Below are 15,741 nucleotides of genomic sequence, written 5' to 3'. Positions count from 1 at the left end.
GATCGGTGCTGGGGCCGCTACTCTTCAACATATTTATCAATGACCTGGAAACGGAGGCAAAGTGTGAGGTTATAAAATTTGCAGACGACACCAAGCTCTGCGCCAGAGTTAGGACCAGGGAGGAGTGTGAGGAACTGCAAAGGGACCTCGATAAGCTGGAGGACTGGGCAAACAAATGGCAAATGCGCTTTAACGTAGATAAATGCAAGGTCATGCACATAGGGAAAAAGAACCCGTTGTTCGAGTATAAAATGGGGGGGAGATTGCTGGAAGACACCGGACTTGAGAGAGACTTGGGTGTGCTAGTGGATCCATCCATGAAACCATCCGCACAGTGTGCAGCAGCCTCGAAGAAAGCCAACAGGATGCTGGGCATCATCAAGAGGGGCATATCAACCAGGACGCGGGAAGTCATCATGCCGCTGTATCGAGCGATGGTGCGCCCACATCTGGAATACTGCGTTCAATATTGGTCGCCGCACCTCAAGAAGGACATGGCAGTTCTTGAGAGAGTCCAAAGGAGGGCAACGAAACTGGTAAGAGGGCTGGAAAACTGCCCATATGCTGAGAGGCTGGATAAACTGGGGCTCTTCTCTCTGGAAAAGAGGAGGCTCAGGGGGGATATGATAGAGACCTTCAAAATACTTAGGGGCATAGAGAGGGTGGACAGGGACAGGTTCTTCAGACTAAAAGGGACGACAGGTACGAGGGGGCACTCAGAGAAACTGAAGGGAGATAGGTTCAAATCAAATGCAAGGAAGTTTTTCTTCACCCAAAGGGTCGTGGACAAATGGAATGCGCTCCCGGAGGAAGTGATCCGGCAGAGTACAGTGCAGGGATTCAAACAGGGATTGGACAGATTCCTGAGGGAAAAGGGGATCGTGGGGTACTGAGGGAGGTGCTGGGGTGTTGCATAAGTATAGACAGCTCACCAGGTCATGCAGGTGCAAGGCCGGAGGGTTAGGACATTGATGGGAAGATAGGACTTCGATGAGAAACCTAGGGGGCAAGGGGGCCCCTTCTGGTGATTAAGGCAGGTCATGACCTGTTGGGCCGCCGCGGGGGCGGACTGCTGGGCGGGATGGACCTCTGGTCTGACCCGGCAGAGGCACTGCTTATGTTCTTATGTTAGTCAGAATAGATTAGTGTTGCTACACTCTTTGTTCAATTAGCCTTAGATTCAGATAAGTTTTTTTAGGTTAAAGATGTTACATGTCTGAATCAAAAAGTTAGAATGTATCCAGATGTGTCCCGAATAACACACAAAAAAAAGAGGAAACAGTTTCTGCTTTTGAGACTTCAGGTTCTGAAGTTGGGAGCAACATTTGTATTAATGTTTCCCTTTAGGTGTTTGGTTAATTTCAAAGGCATTAGATACATTTTCTTTGACTCTACACATCTAGCTAGATTTACTGTGGATAATGGGGGTGGTGATAGCAAGTACCCCTACCAACAGACGAGAGTTACGCTCCTAGTTAGGAATTTGGGGTCTTTTTCAGGTTGTCTTTCTTTATTCCTAAATTATGTTGAAGTTATATGTTCTCCGATTTTGTGGAAACTCCTCCAATTATTGTGGAAATAGGAATATATTCTTATGTTGTCCTTTTTTGTTTTCTTTTTTAAAAAATGTATAACTATGGATACCGTTGTTTTCAATATGATTGTGTTTATCATAAAAATTTGAAATTCAATAAAGAATAAATTTAAAAACAAAACAGGTAGTTGCACCACTTCATGCTTGTGCATTGTGGCAACTGTTAGAAAAATGACCACAAATGAACCAAAACACTTGGCCCTGACCCTTCTGTTTTCAAAGGGGGGAGGGGAAGAGGAAGGAAAGAGGGGTAAGCTGAATCATTTACCAGTTCTCTTTAGAAGTCTAAGGTCTCCTTTTACAAAGGTGCATTAGGGCCTTAACGCGCGGAATAGCGCGCGCTAGCCGCTACCGCCTCCTTTTAAGCAGGCAGTAATTTTTCGGCTAGCACACGCTAATCTTGTGCGTGCACTAAAAACGCTAGTGCACCTTAGTAAAAGAAGCCCTAAATGTTACCTTTTCCCATTTTAAAAAAATTTCTCGAATTTGACATTTTCTTGACAATTTAGTAGTTAGGGCTAATAATTGAAGTTTCTAGGGCTGCCACCTTATCTCATACAACCCATGGTATACGCAAGGTGTGACTGCAGGTGCCAACAGGCAGAAATATGCCACCACACTGCCCGTTAGCCCAGGCCAGCTAAGGAATCATCCTCAGCCAGTGCTGGTTGCAAGTGGTTCCATATGAGCTTTTCCACCATTCCCAATACTAAACCTCTTCCACTTACTGGTACAGCAGGTTTCGTGTTAGGGTGCGGTGCTGTGTCAGTCTCTTTGATTGTGCTCAGTTTTTCTATCTTTGCCAAACTTGCCTCCTTAATCTGACAGAGCATGCCAGCATGATGAACCCCAGCCAAGCTCTGTCTTTTCAAAGCTGCACTTGATCTTTGAAAAGCAGCCCCGATATTGCCCAAAGATTGTCTAGCAAGTGGCCTCGATTCTGTGGGCCCTCTACCCTTCAGAGGGAAATCCTTAGGAGTACTTTGTTCCTCAGATGCAATAGTGAGAGTGAGGCATCGTCTGCTAGCTGGCAACATGGATCTGGCTGGAATCTCTGCTCTGGGGATGAGGCTTCTTCTGGTGCTGTTTTGAGGAAGGCTAGAGGTTTTAGGTATGCTATCCAGTTTTGATTTTCCATCAGGCGTCTGTACAGTTACTTTTGCATTCACACGCACAGATTTTGGTGCCCCAGCAACCTTTCTACATGAGGGATTTTGATTAACCATGGTATCTAAACTTCGTTCTTCAATAACTGAAGAGACTGACAGATTTGGATCCTTCTGCATGGAGTCTCCATAAATACTTTTCATGAACTGAAATTGCATGTTCCCTTGCAGTGGTGTGGAGGTCATAAGAGTCGTCGTCACAAATGTAAGGGATCCCAAGGAAAGACTACTTTCATTATGAGTGCTCTCTGTACTGTGAGGCTTCACTGAAGATAGAGAATGTTCCATATCAGGAAGAAACCCACCATTAGACTCCTTAGAACTGGAGTCATCTTGTGTCTTCTGCTGGTATCCACCTTCAGGAGTGCTCGAATGGCATAAAACTGTGCCGAGCTGGTGTGTAGTGTTCATCTCTGGTACTCTTCCAGTCTGCATCTCATATGCCACAGTCAGATTGGTACCCGCTATATTACAGCAGTTTATCAGTTGAGTCTGGTTCAATTCTGCCTTTACAGTTTGTTCATCAGTCTGCAGTTTTTGAGGCAGGTTGAGTGTTACATTGAATGAGTCATGAGCTTTTCCTACAGCTGATACACTCATCTTGAAGGGTTCCTGGACATCTAAAGTGCAGTTTAAAGCAGGGGTAGCGACAATCTCCAGACTTTCAGTGCTTTCCTTTTCTTGTTCCCTGCTGTTGCTGCTTGCACTGTCCTGTATATTTCCAAGAACTCCAATTCCTTCTATAGAAGGCAATTCTTCCAAGGTTTTGAGTACCTGGCTAGGAGGCAAGGGTTCTTCAGACAGTCTCCTCTCCCAAACTTGGCAGACAGACTCTTTAACATCAAGCTGTAGGTTAATCTTTTCAAGGTCCAGATCACCATTCCCAAAGAAAGTGCATTTTACACCTGTATGGTCTTTACCTGCAGACTGTAAAACCAAAGCTTCTTCTGAAGCTAACAAATATTTCATGGGGGTACTTTCATAAGGAAGAGTCTCATTTTCAATAGTAGAAACATCCACTATGCCTTGTTTCCTCTTTGGAGTCCGATTCTGGCCATGACCACTGGGGCTTCTTGTGCTAGATCCAGCACACTGAAGCTTATTTGCTATCTCCAAACATTCTGCTTCAAAACAACTTTGATAAAGGGGTATGTACAGATATGATTCTTCTGAGATGGGCAAATCATACTGGAAGAGGTCTGGAAACTGATCTCTTTTCCTTTCATTTTCTTTTGCATCATCTCCTTCTGGTGTATGCTCAGTTTTCTGGGCTTCATGGGAAATAGATTCTAGATCCATTTCCATAACAGGTGTTAGATGTTTCTTTGTCTTCTTCTGGGAGGAAACTGGTGTGTTAAAACAGTTATGTGTTACTTTCAGAGTATCCAAGGCCATCCTGTTAAATGTTAAAGGGGGGAAAGGGCAACAGCTGAATGTATAGCTATCTGAAGGTGGTTTTGGCACTAAAAGAGGGAGTCCAATTAATTCAACCCGCAACCCTTCATCCATGGGTGTGTGAAGTATCTGCATGAGGTCCCCAGGTACAGTCTGCTCCTCTCTCTGCTCATTCTTCTCCCAGCAAAGTGCATTCATATTATTTGAACAGGAATTAGCCAGAAATACTTTGTTTCCTTCCTCACATAGGATCACAGATGTGCCATTTGAAGAGTCACCTTGTGAGCCAATCATGGCATTATCTCCAGCACTTTTATTGCTTTTAGGACTATCACAGATCCAAGTGTTATCTAGCTTAGTTGCGTCTTTCCTTGCATCCATCTTTTTCGTGTCTATATTAAGAAATGTCCCATTCATACTCCCAATGCTTTCTCTCGACCTGAATTGATGATCAGTGTACAATGCTGGGGTCCTTCCAGCTTCCTTTTCATCTGTTCCACTGTTACTGCTGATGCAGTTCTGCAGCTTTATCACCTTTCTGTTGCTGTGCTTTGTTTTTGCAGAGTTTTTCTTCTCCTTCAACTATGCCTTCTTCATGAGCTAGACAAGAAGTTGCCTAGGCCATGTCCAATATTCAGGCATCGCTGAGGTTATTTCCAGATCTCTCTGGTATGGGATGTTACTTCATTGTGGCTTAAATCGGAAAAATTCCTTGACGTTTACAGGTGGAGTCAAAGTTTAAAGCACAAGATACATCTAAAAAAGACAAAAAAATATAGCCATAATACACAAAAGGGGACATTCTCACTACCTTAATATTAAAAGAAGGCATTACTTTAAAGAAACACTTCCTCACCTTACACCCCTCAGTCTCAGTCATTTGTCCTTTATTAATATATCCTCTGAAGGAGCCTTAGCTCTCTTTTACAGGCTTGGCTGGCTATAGCAATGTCCTTGAACCACTGCTGCCAGTGTGCCACACATGCTTAGCTGCTGGTGGCTCAAAGATGCTGCTGCCAACTGAAGAGCTCAACCATCAGAGGGCACCCGCTGAGAATCAGGGGAGGGAGGTTTCATGGCGACTCCAGGAAGTACTTCTTCACCGAAAGAGTGGTGGATCATTGGAACAGACTCCCACTCCAGGTGATAACGGCCAGCAGCGTGACGGATTTTAAGAAAAAATGGGATACTCATGTGGGATCTTTAAGGGAGTAAATTCAGGGGGGGGATACTTGGAATGGGCAGACTTGGTGGGCTATAGCCCTTTTCTGCCGCTTTTTTTCTATGTTTCTATGTTTCTAAGGGAGTTCAGCTGGCCTTGTTTAGAAATCCCCTTCAACTACAGCATAGGTCAGAGCCAGTGCTGACATGCTAGGGCCCAGGTGAGAAAAAAAGGAGAGGACTTCCCGGATCCCCCTCGCCTCCCTCCCCACCTGCCATAGACAGATCCTCACCAAATACAGAAGAAATCAAATTATGTACAGTAGACAGAAATTAACTGGGAGCCCCAAGAAGTTAAACTGCAACACTATAGAAACAAAAACCTGTAATCTTTTCTACTGAACACAATACAAAGACATTTGCTATACACATTTCCCATATAATAGATTCAAAATAGAATTTTTTTATACCTTTGTTGAATGGACCATTTGTTCCAGTTTTTCTTTTCTGCTTTCTGGTCTATATTCTGCTAATTCTTCTTCAAGCAGCTACTGTCCATTGGACTTTTCTCCTCTTTCCTGTCTTGTTCCATTCCCTCACTACACCGGCCTCTTACATACTAATTGTTCCTTTTTCGGTCTTTCCTCTCTGCCCACTGAAATTTCACCCTCTTACCTTTCACCTCCTTTTTACTTTGTAGCTATTAAATTTCCATCAGTTACTGGCTCTCCCAGTCTCATCTCACTCCTTCCCCAGCCTTCCATTCCCTTCTATCTCTAATCTACTCCCCAGTACCATATTTCTATTCTTACCCTGTTCTCATTCATCCCCTCCTCCCCTCTTGGCCTCTCCCACATGGTTCCACCATATGCAGTGACTTCCTCCCTCCATCCTTCTAGCACAGCACCTGCTCTCTCTTTTTCCCCTCCCCATCCCTGTATCCAGACATCTCCTTATCCATCCCCCATGGTCCAGTATGTCTCCCCTCACTCCCTTCTGTCCCTGGATCCAATATCTCCCTTTTTCTCCCCTCCCCACCTCATGTGCTTCTCTTGCTCCCTCGTATCCCAGGTCTAACATCTCTCTCTTCCCCCACCCCCTTGCAGCATCTCTCACCATCTTGTTCTATGGCTGCTTGGGGCAGATGTCTTCTGCACTGCAGTGCCTGTGTCTTGACTCTAAGCAGAGTCTGTTGACACTCTCCACTCTACTTGTCCGAAGAAATTGATGGAGAAATGATGGATGAGATTAAATGCAACTGCCTCTGTCTAGCTGGTTGGCTCCTAGCATGCACCAAGGATAGAAGACTTGAAGAAGGCAGCTAAAAACCCCTCAGTTGTTTTTTTTAACTGGCTTGCTGATGAGATGATGAATGACTGCCAGTCAAGGCATTTACAAGAGTCAGATGCTGTATGCTGAGGGTTTTATTTGCGAGCACAAAGGGTGGATGGAGGATGATGGGTTAAGGTAAGTCAACTTGGCTACTATAGGGAAGCAATTTAGAAATGGAATAAAAAATAAAGCAATACTGGTTTCTAATGTGTCAAGACTTAAGTGTTATAGAGAAAATATAGTCCTATCTTATCTGGAAACTGCTCCATAAGCATAATAGTAGTTGGCTTTTTAGACAAATATCTCACTCCACATACTCCTTCTAGAGTTCTCAGATCTATGAATCAAAATCTATTGACAGTACCATCAATAAAAGACCTATACTACACCAGAAATTCCATTTTTTCAGTAGTTGCACCTTCTCTCTGGAACGCCATCTTCACAATGAAGACTCCCTGAACAAATTTAAAACAAATCTTAAAACCTTTCTCTTTAAAGATGCCTACCAATAAGTAGGAAATAAGCGAGTGAGAAAAAAAACAAAAAACCCTTTTAAGAAGCGATATCCCTACCTTCCTCATGTTACCTCTACCACCTCCCCTTTAAGAACATAAGAATTGCCACTGTTGGGTCAGACCAGTGGTCCATCATGCCCAGCAGTTCACTCACATGGCGGCCCGTCAAAGACCAGCGTCCTAACTGAGACTAGCCCTACCAGCGTACGTCCTTGTTCACCAGGAACTTGTCTAACTTTGTCTTGAATCCTTTGAGGGTGTTTTCCCCTATGACAGACTCTGGAAGAGCATTCATTTTCTGCCACTCTCTGGGTGAAGAACTTCCTTATGTTTGTACGGAATCTATCCCCTTTCAACTTTAGAGAGTGCCTCTAGTTCTCCATACCTTGGAGAGGGTGAACAACCTGTCCTTATCTACTATGTCTAGTTTCAAGTTTCAAGTTTTATTAATTTTGATATACCAACCATCAAGTTAATATCTGGCTGGTTAACAATATGTTTAAAAGAAAGAGAAACTAAAAAAAAAGAGGTATTGTGTATATACAAATAACATTACAGGACGAACTAGACCGTGAGGATAAAAGAGAAGGGAGGGTGAAGTTACATATTTGAGAAGAAAATGGAGATAGTGGGGTTAGGATAAAACATAATGGAGAGGGACGCTTTAAAGAAAGCGGTTATTGTTGATAAATAGAGATGATGGCTCTAAGAGTTAGCGAAGGCATCGCGAAATAAAAAAGTTTTTAAATCTGTCTTAAATTTATCGAGTCGTGATTCGTCGCGGAGTTGCTGTGGCAGGGAATTCCAGAGGGTAGGGGCAGTTACTGCGAAATTTACTTTACGTGTATAGTAGAAGTCTTTAATAGAGGGGATAAAGAGAAGTTTTTGATCGGTTGATCTTAGAGTGCGTGAGGAGCAGTAGGGAATGAGAAGTTTGTCAAGGAATGAGGGCAAATGAGAGTTTTATTTTAAAGGATAGTAAGATAATTTTAAAGGTGATGCGGTGAGTAATAGGGAGCCAGTGTGCTTCTTTTAAGAGAGGGGTAACATGGTCGTATCTGCCTACTTTATGGATAAGTTTTATTGCAGTATTTTGTATTAGTTGTAAACGACGAATTTCTTTTTGGGGGAGACCATTTAGAAGAGAGTTACAGTAATCGAGATGAGAAATTACTAATGAATGTATCAGGATAGTGATTGAGTTAGTTTCAAGGATGGAAGTTAGGGATCGGATGATGCGTAATTTATAGAAACAAGTTTTAACCACTGAACTTATGTGATCATGAAAGGTAAGGTCTCTAGCAATGATTACACCTATCAATGATTACACCTATTATGTCTATCCCATTCAGTACCTTGAATGTTTCGATCATGTCCCCTCTCAATCTCCTCTGTTCGAGGGAGAAGAGGCCCAGTTTCTCTAATCTTTCGCTGTACGGCAGCTCCTCCAACCCCTTGACCATCTTAGTGGCTCTTCATGTACGGCGACCAGTGCTGTACGCAATACTCCAGGTGAGGGCACACCATGGTCCGGTACATTGGCATGATAACCTTCTCTGATCTATTCGTGATCCCCTTCTTTATCATTCCTAGCATTCTGCTTGCCCTTTTCGCCACTGCACATTGCGTGGACGGCTTCATTGACTTGTCGATCAGAACTCACAAGTCCCTTTCCTGGGAGGTCTCTCCAAGTACCACCCCAGACATCCTGTATTCGTGCATGAAATTTTTGATACCAACATGCATCACTTTACGTTTATCCACGTTGAACCTCATCTGCCATGTCAATGCCCATTCCTCGAGCCTGACTATGTCATGTTGCAGATCTTCGCAATCCCCCTGCATCTTCACTACTCTGAATAGCTTCGTATCGTCCGCAAATTTAATCACCTCGCTTGTCGTACCTATGTCCAGATCGTTTATAAAGATGTTGAAGAGCACGGGTCCAAGTACCGAGCCCTGCGGCACCCCATGGGTGACACTCTTCCAGTCCAAGTATTGTCCATTTACCCCCACTCTGTTTTCTATGCTCAAGCCAGTTTTTAATCCACGTGAGTATTTCAGCCTTGATTCTATGGCTCGCAATTTTCTGAAGTAGTCGTTCATGCGGAACCTTGTCGAACGCCTTCTGAAAGTCCAGATATACAGTGTCGACCAGGTCACCCTTGTCTATCTGCCTGTTTACTCCCTCGAAGAAGTGCAACAAGTTTGTCAAACAAAATCTGCCTTTACTGAAACCGTGCTGACTGGTCCTCATCAGACCGTGTCCGTCAAGGTGATCAACGATGCGGTCCTTTATCAGCGCCTCTACCATCTTTCCCGGTACTGAGGTCAGACTCACCGGTCTGTAGTTTCCCGGGTCTCCCCTCGAACCTTTTTTGAAGATCGGTGTAACATTCGTCACCTTCCAGTTCTATGGAATCTTTCCCGATTCGATGGACAGATTGGCTATTAGTTGAAGCAGTTCAGTTATGGTCTCTTTCAGTTCTTTGATGACCCTCAGATGGATGCCATCTGGTCCCGGGGATTTATCGCTCTTAAGCCTATCTATCTACCTGCATACCTCTTCTAGACTGACCGTTAACCCTGTTAGTTTCCCGTTTTCACTTCCAGCATATGGGTTCTGGCATGCTGTGTATATCCTCTTCGGTAAACACTGACGCAAAAAACGTGTTCAGTCTGTTGGCGATTGCTTCGTCCTCCTTTAGCGCTCCCTTTATTCCTTGGTCATCTAATGGTCCCATCGGTCCAGAACAAAGGCCACTGTGCTAAACTTCTGAAAAGGGAATTACGAAGGCATGAGACGCATGGTGGGGGAAGAAAATTAAGAAAAGGATAAACACTGAAAAGACGCTAGAGAATTCCCTTTTCTGAAGTTTAGCACAGTGGCTATCGTTCTGGACCAATGTTCCGCCCCTATTTCCAGTTTGAAGTGGATCATATTGTGATCGCTGTTTCCCAGTGTCCCTTCTACTTCTACATCCTGTGCCGGTCCTCGCAGACCATTTAGAATTAAGTCCAGAATTGCGTTTCCTCTCATGTTTTCCTTGACAAGTTGTTCCAGGAAGCAATCTCCTACAGCTTCCAGGAACTTGGTCTATCTAGCACAGCTGGAGGTGCCTAGGTTCCAATCTATCCCCGGATAGTTGAAGTCAACCATGATAACTGCGTTGCCTCCCTTGCAGTTGTATTTAATCTCATCCATCATTTCTCCATCAATTTCTTCAGATTGCCCTGGGGGTCGGTAGTAGATGCCTATCATCGTTTCTGGTCCATTTGTTCCCGGAATTTTGACCCATAGAGACTAACTTATCCGTCTGTTGTGGCATGTTCTCTCCAGTAGATTAAATTCCCTCTTTGACGTATATGGCAATGCCTCCTCGTTTTGAGTCACTCTATCTCTGCAGTATAGTTTGTATCCCTGTAGCACCGTGTCCCAGACATTTTCCTCAGTCCACCATGTTTCCGTGATGTCAATGATGTCAACGTTATCCTTTTGTGCCACAGCTTCTAATTCACCCATCTTATTTCTAAGGCTCCTTGCATTCGTGTACATACACTTGAGTTTGCAGCCTATTCCCTTCTTGTGTGTCCTTCCCTCTTGCGTCCCTTTCAGTTTGTTTTGTCTGCAATCTGGTGAATCTTCCCCTCCATCTTCCTGTACGGTATCCTTTGGGTATACCGGTTCCCAAATCATCGACTCTCTCTCTTGGTCGACTGTCGGCTTTCCCCTTCTTCCTAGTTAAAAAACTTATCAACTTCTCTCTTGATGTTGCTTGCAAGTAGCCTCGTTCTGTCTCTATTGAGGTGGAGTCTGTCCTTCCTAAATAGCTTGCTCTTCTCCCAGAACGTCGTCCAGTTGCATACGAAGTGGAATCCTTCTTCCTCACACTAGCACCGCATCCATGCGTTGACTGCTTGGAGCTCCATCTGTCTCTTCTCATCTGCCCTGGATACCGGCAGGATCTCCAAGAATGCTATCCTCTGCGTTCTGGTCTTCAGCTTCTTTCCTAGCATCTGGAACTGGTCCTTCAGTACTTCTCTGTTGTAGTTCCTGTTACTCACGTTGTTCATCCCCACAAGGATCACCACTGCTGTATCTTCTTCTTCCACACTGTTGACGAACCTGTCAGTGCGGCTCACTATGTCTTCTACCTTGGCTCCCGGTAGGCAGATCACCAGTCGATCCAGTCTTCCTCCCGCTATGTGGCTGTCAACTTGTCTGATGATAGTCCCCCACGACGACTGCTGTCCTCTCCATCTTCTCTTGATTCTCCAGCCACAGGTCCTTGTCCCTGGTGTATGTCCATCTCTCCAGCCGCAGGTCCGTGTCCTTCGTTCCTATCCATTTCCTTTCATCCTGGCATTCGTCTTCTTGTGGGTTCTCTCCGCTGTTTCCAGATCTTGCTGCTGTGTCTCCCATTTCTTTCTGGTGGCTGTCCATCTGGTGGCCCACATTCTCTGTAGGCATATCCCAGCAGTTCCTCCGTAGCTGGTGTTTTTCCACGGCCTCCCTGTATGCCTCTTCTATGAAGTTCTCCAGCTCCCGGACTTCTTCCTCGATGACTTCTTCCTCCGTCTTGATCATCTCTACATCTCTGCCTTTCTCCTCCACTGCATGAAGTACCTCCAAATCCAGTATTCTGCCCTCCAGGAGTCTGACTTGCTTCTTCAGGCTTTCCAGTTCTCCACATCGAGCGCATAAGATCACCTCCCAGAAGGGAGTTAGTCATACATATGGCACACGGTGAAAAAAACTGGGTAGCTCAACATCCTGCTTCTGTCTGCTACTTCCATTGCTGCCTGCTTGCTGGTCTCCTGTGGATGTCTTCTGTGCCTGCTGTGTCTTCTGTGCTCGCCTGGTTATATCCTCAGTGTCTACCTGGTTGTGTGCCCTTTGTGCCTGCTTTGTCCTTTATGTCTGCCTGGCTGTGTGTCCTCAGTGCCTGCTGTGGCTGTCCTCTGCGCCTGTTGTGTCCTCTGTATCTGCCTGGTTGTGTGTCCTATGTTCCTGCTGTGTCCTCTTTATCTGCTGTGTCTGCCTGGTTGTGTGCCTTTGTACCTCCTGTGTCTGCCTAGTTGTGTGTCTCTGTACTTGCTGGGTCTGCTTGGTTGAATGTCTTTTGTGACTGCTGTGGTCTCCCTCTGCTCTTCTTTAGTGGTGGCTCGTCTCTTCTCAAGGCCCTTCGCAAAGGTGCTCTCGCTAAGGCGAGTGCCTTTGACACTCGCCGAATGGCTGAGTGCCGTTGGCCCCTCCCCTTTTAAGGGGGGAGCTACGATGGATAACATCAGGGGTGGGCAGAACTGAACATCAGGGGTGGGCAGAACTAACTCTCATCTGCCCCTGCTGATCCTGCCTCTTTTTCCTCCTGCTTTCCCCTCCTCCGGGTTTCTCCTGCTTTTCCCCTTCCGCTTTCCTCCTGCTACTGAACTCTCCTCTCCTCTGCTTGCAATCTCAATTGTCATAGTTTTAGGTTTACCCCATATTATTTTATCTATTTATATTAAACCTTTTAATTTGTGATATTGAAAACCACCCAGATACATGTAATGGTCGGTATATCAAGCCATGAATAAACTTGAAACTTGTTGTAAAATTCTTCTAAAAGGATAAAATTTGAAGAAGGGAAGGGTTTTTTTTTTTTTTTTATTAATAAAGAAAATCTAATATAGTTTGGAATAGAAGACATTTCTAACATCTACATTTTTAGAATACACTCTTCAACCTAGCTAGCCAGCAGTTGGCCTCATCTTTTTTCACAAAGGCCAATTATTTTTTAAAATCAAACAATGATTTAATTATTTAAAGACAAAAATGGGGCTCAGACATTGCCTATAACCACATCGAGCTCCATCTGCAGTGGTTCTTAAACTGTCCTGGGGGACTTCCAGCTTGTCGAGTTTTCAAGATATCTCCAATGAATATGCATGAGAGAAATTTGCATGCCTAATATCTACTTTATAGGCAAATCTCATTCATGTATATTCATTGGGGATATCTTGAAAACCCCGACTGGATGAGGGTCCTTCAGGACAGGTTTAAGTACCACAGATTTAAAGGGTAAAGGGGATGGGACATAATATACCACTTTTTGTGTGTGCGCTTACAATCAAAGCAGTTTACATATTTTAGACAGATCCTTATTTTGTACCTGGGACAATGAAGTGTTAAGTGACTTGCCCAAAGTCACAAGGAGCTGCAGCGGGAATCCAACTCACAACCTCAGGGTACTGAGTTAGCTGCTCTAACCACTAGGCCACACCTCCACATAAGCAGAAACATATCCAGCCAGAAAGATGAATAATTTCTTTCAAGGTTCACTTCCACAGAAGTACACCTTAATATTTAATGTGCTTTGCACTTACACTGCTCCCTGGCTCAAGTTTTGACCTGCGACTCTTTCCTCAGGCTGACTGGATGCCAATATCACCTGTTGGGACAGGGAAGCTGAAACAGTAACACCTACCCTCCTCACATTCAGTGTGGCATGTGAAAAATGGATACCACTGCTGAGGAAGTCCGCCTGAACATTGTTTTTTCCTGCAATGTGAACCGCCAACAAAAGCAGAAGCCACATCTCAGCCCAAAGGAGAAAAGAGTCCAGCGCCAGTTGAAGGCTCTATGTGCCCCCCTTGCCTGTTGATCTATGCAACCACCATGACACTGTCCGAAAGAACCCTGGTTAGTCTGCCCTGTATAAGTGTCCAAAACTCCAACAGAGCCAGCCTGATCGCCCTCAATTCCAGAAGACTGATAAACCACTGAGCCTCCTCCAGAGATCACGCGCCCTGTGCTGAGGACTGAAGGCACTGAGCCCTCCCAGCCCATCAGACTGGCATTTGTCATTACCACCAGCCAGTCTGGGAACACGAGAGGCATACCCTTGAACAGAATGGCACTGTGCAGCCACCAATCCATATTGTGCAAGGTTTGGCGGGGGGGGGGGGGGGGGGGCACCTGAGATATTGGCAACTACCTGGCAAGAAGAGACAGCTGCAGTGGCCTCAAATGAAAGCGAGCCCAAAGAACTACTTCCAGAGCCGCCACCATAGAGCCCAGAACCTGCACAATCCCAAACTCAGGCGTGGTACCCAGAGCAGTAAGTGAACCTGCGACTGCAACTTCTCGCCCCTGTCCCGGGGCAGAAATATTCTCCCCTGGGCCATGTCGAAAAGGACTCCCAGATGCTCCAATGACAGAGAATTTGGGAACTTTTCGGAAAGTTGACTACTCAGCCCAACGACTGCAGCAGGGAAATCACTCTATATGACTCACAAACTTTATTGACGGGAAGAAGCTCAGATTAACCTATCCCCCTTGAAACAATTTACACTTATGCAGACGACATCCTCGTCCTCCTCGAGACCGATTCGAACCTCACCGACCTGTCTAAGAACATATCCTCTTGTATAATGAACCTACAATCCTGGGCCTACACTGTGCAAATGAAATTGAATGAGTCCAAAACAAGACTTCTTTGGCTCGATCCAAAACTAGATCACCTACCCACTTCCATCCCACTACTCTCTGGCTCCTTTCTGCAGCTTGAGTTCTCGAGCAAGGTCTTGGGCATCATCATCGATTCCACATTGTCCTTCAATGACCACCTCCAATCCTTGGTAAAAAAATGCTTTTTCAGCCTTCACATGCTGAGGAAAGTTAGATCCTGCTTCCATCAAAAACATTTTACCCTCCTTGTCCAATCCATCATCCTCTCCAGATTGGACTATTGCAACTCTATCTACTTAAGCCTAACTAAGAAAAACCTCCACAGACTCCAACGGATTCAGAAAGACGTGGCCAAGCTCATCTTCGCTAAAAGTAAATTTGACCATGTCTCCCCGCTCCTGGCCAAGCTTCACTGGCTTCCGATAATTGCCAGGGTCCAGTATAAATGCGCCTGTTTAACTTTCAAAATCCTATATGGTATCCTCCCTCCCTTTATCCCTCTTTCTTGGAATTCCTCAAACCCTAATACCACCAGATCCCCCCACAAATTAAAACTATCCTTCCCCTCGCTAAAAGGCATTTCCCACATAGGAAAGCTAGGGACCTCCCTCCACTTCAAAATCACTGAGCTCTGGAACAACCTTACCTCCCCTCTTCGGAACTTGAGCTCTCTCCAAGTTTTCCGCAAACATCTGAAAACCTGGCTTTTCTCAAAAAATGTAAGTCTCCCTCCAACTTAGGAATCAAGGAAACTCTTATATCTTGGCATCCCAAGTCCTCTAAATTTTCTTCACACTTCCACCTCTAACCCTCTGTTGTAGTTCCTTCCTATTTCTCCTACTGTAAACCGCGTCGAGCTCTATGAACGTGGAGATGATGCAGTATACAAACCTAAGGATTAGATTAGATTAGATTAACCAACATCCAAATAGGGGTGAACCTGAATTCCTTCTTTCTGAAGAAAGGCCGCAACCACCACCATCACTTTTGGAAAATGTGCGTGGAGCCGTGCCCATGCCGAAGGTCATAGCTCAAAACTGATAATGCTGTCGGAGAATCACAAAGTGAAGATACTGCTTGTGTGGGGGCCAGATGGGAATATGCAAGTACGCCTCCTTGAGATTGAGC

General features: G+C 45.0%; 1 protein-coding gene across 5 annotated transcripts in view; it reads right to left on the bottom strand.

The window, feature by feature from the left end:
- LOC117361664 overlaps window positions 1-15,741 on the bottom strand; it is a 162,762-nt gene that overhangs the window by 129,895 nt on the left and 17,126 nt on the right. For all 5 annotated transcript variants that reach the window (XM_033947311.1, XM_033947314.1, XM_033947315.1 and 2 more), the window contains exon 2: window positions 2,323-4,911. In XM_033947311.1, the coding sequence (XP_033803202.1) occupies window positions 2,323-4,572 (2,250 nt within the window). In that variant the 5' untranslated portion in view covers window positions 4,573-4,911. The remainder of the gene's footprint in view (window positions 1-2,322; window positions 4,912-15,741) is intronic.

Source organism: Geotrypetes seraphini, chromosome 5 (genome assembly GCF_902459505.1).
Source record: "Geotrypetes seraphini chromosome 5, aGeoSer1.1, whole genome shotgun sequence".
Lineage (NCBI taxonomy): Eukaryota > Metazoa > Chordata > Amphibia > Gymnophiona > Dermophiidae > Geotrypetes > Geotrypetes seraphini.
The sequence above is the reverse complement of the archived record's forward strand: the minus strand, read 5'-3'. Positions and strand labels throughout refer to the sequence as shown.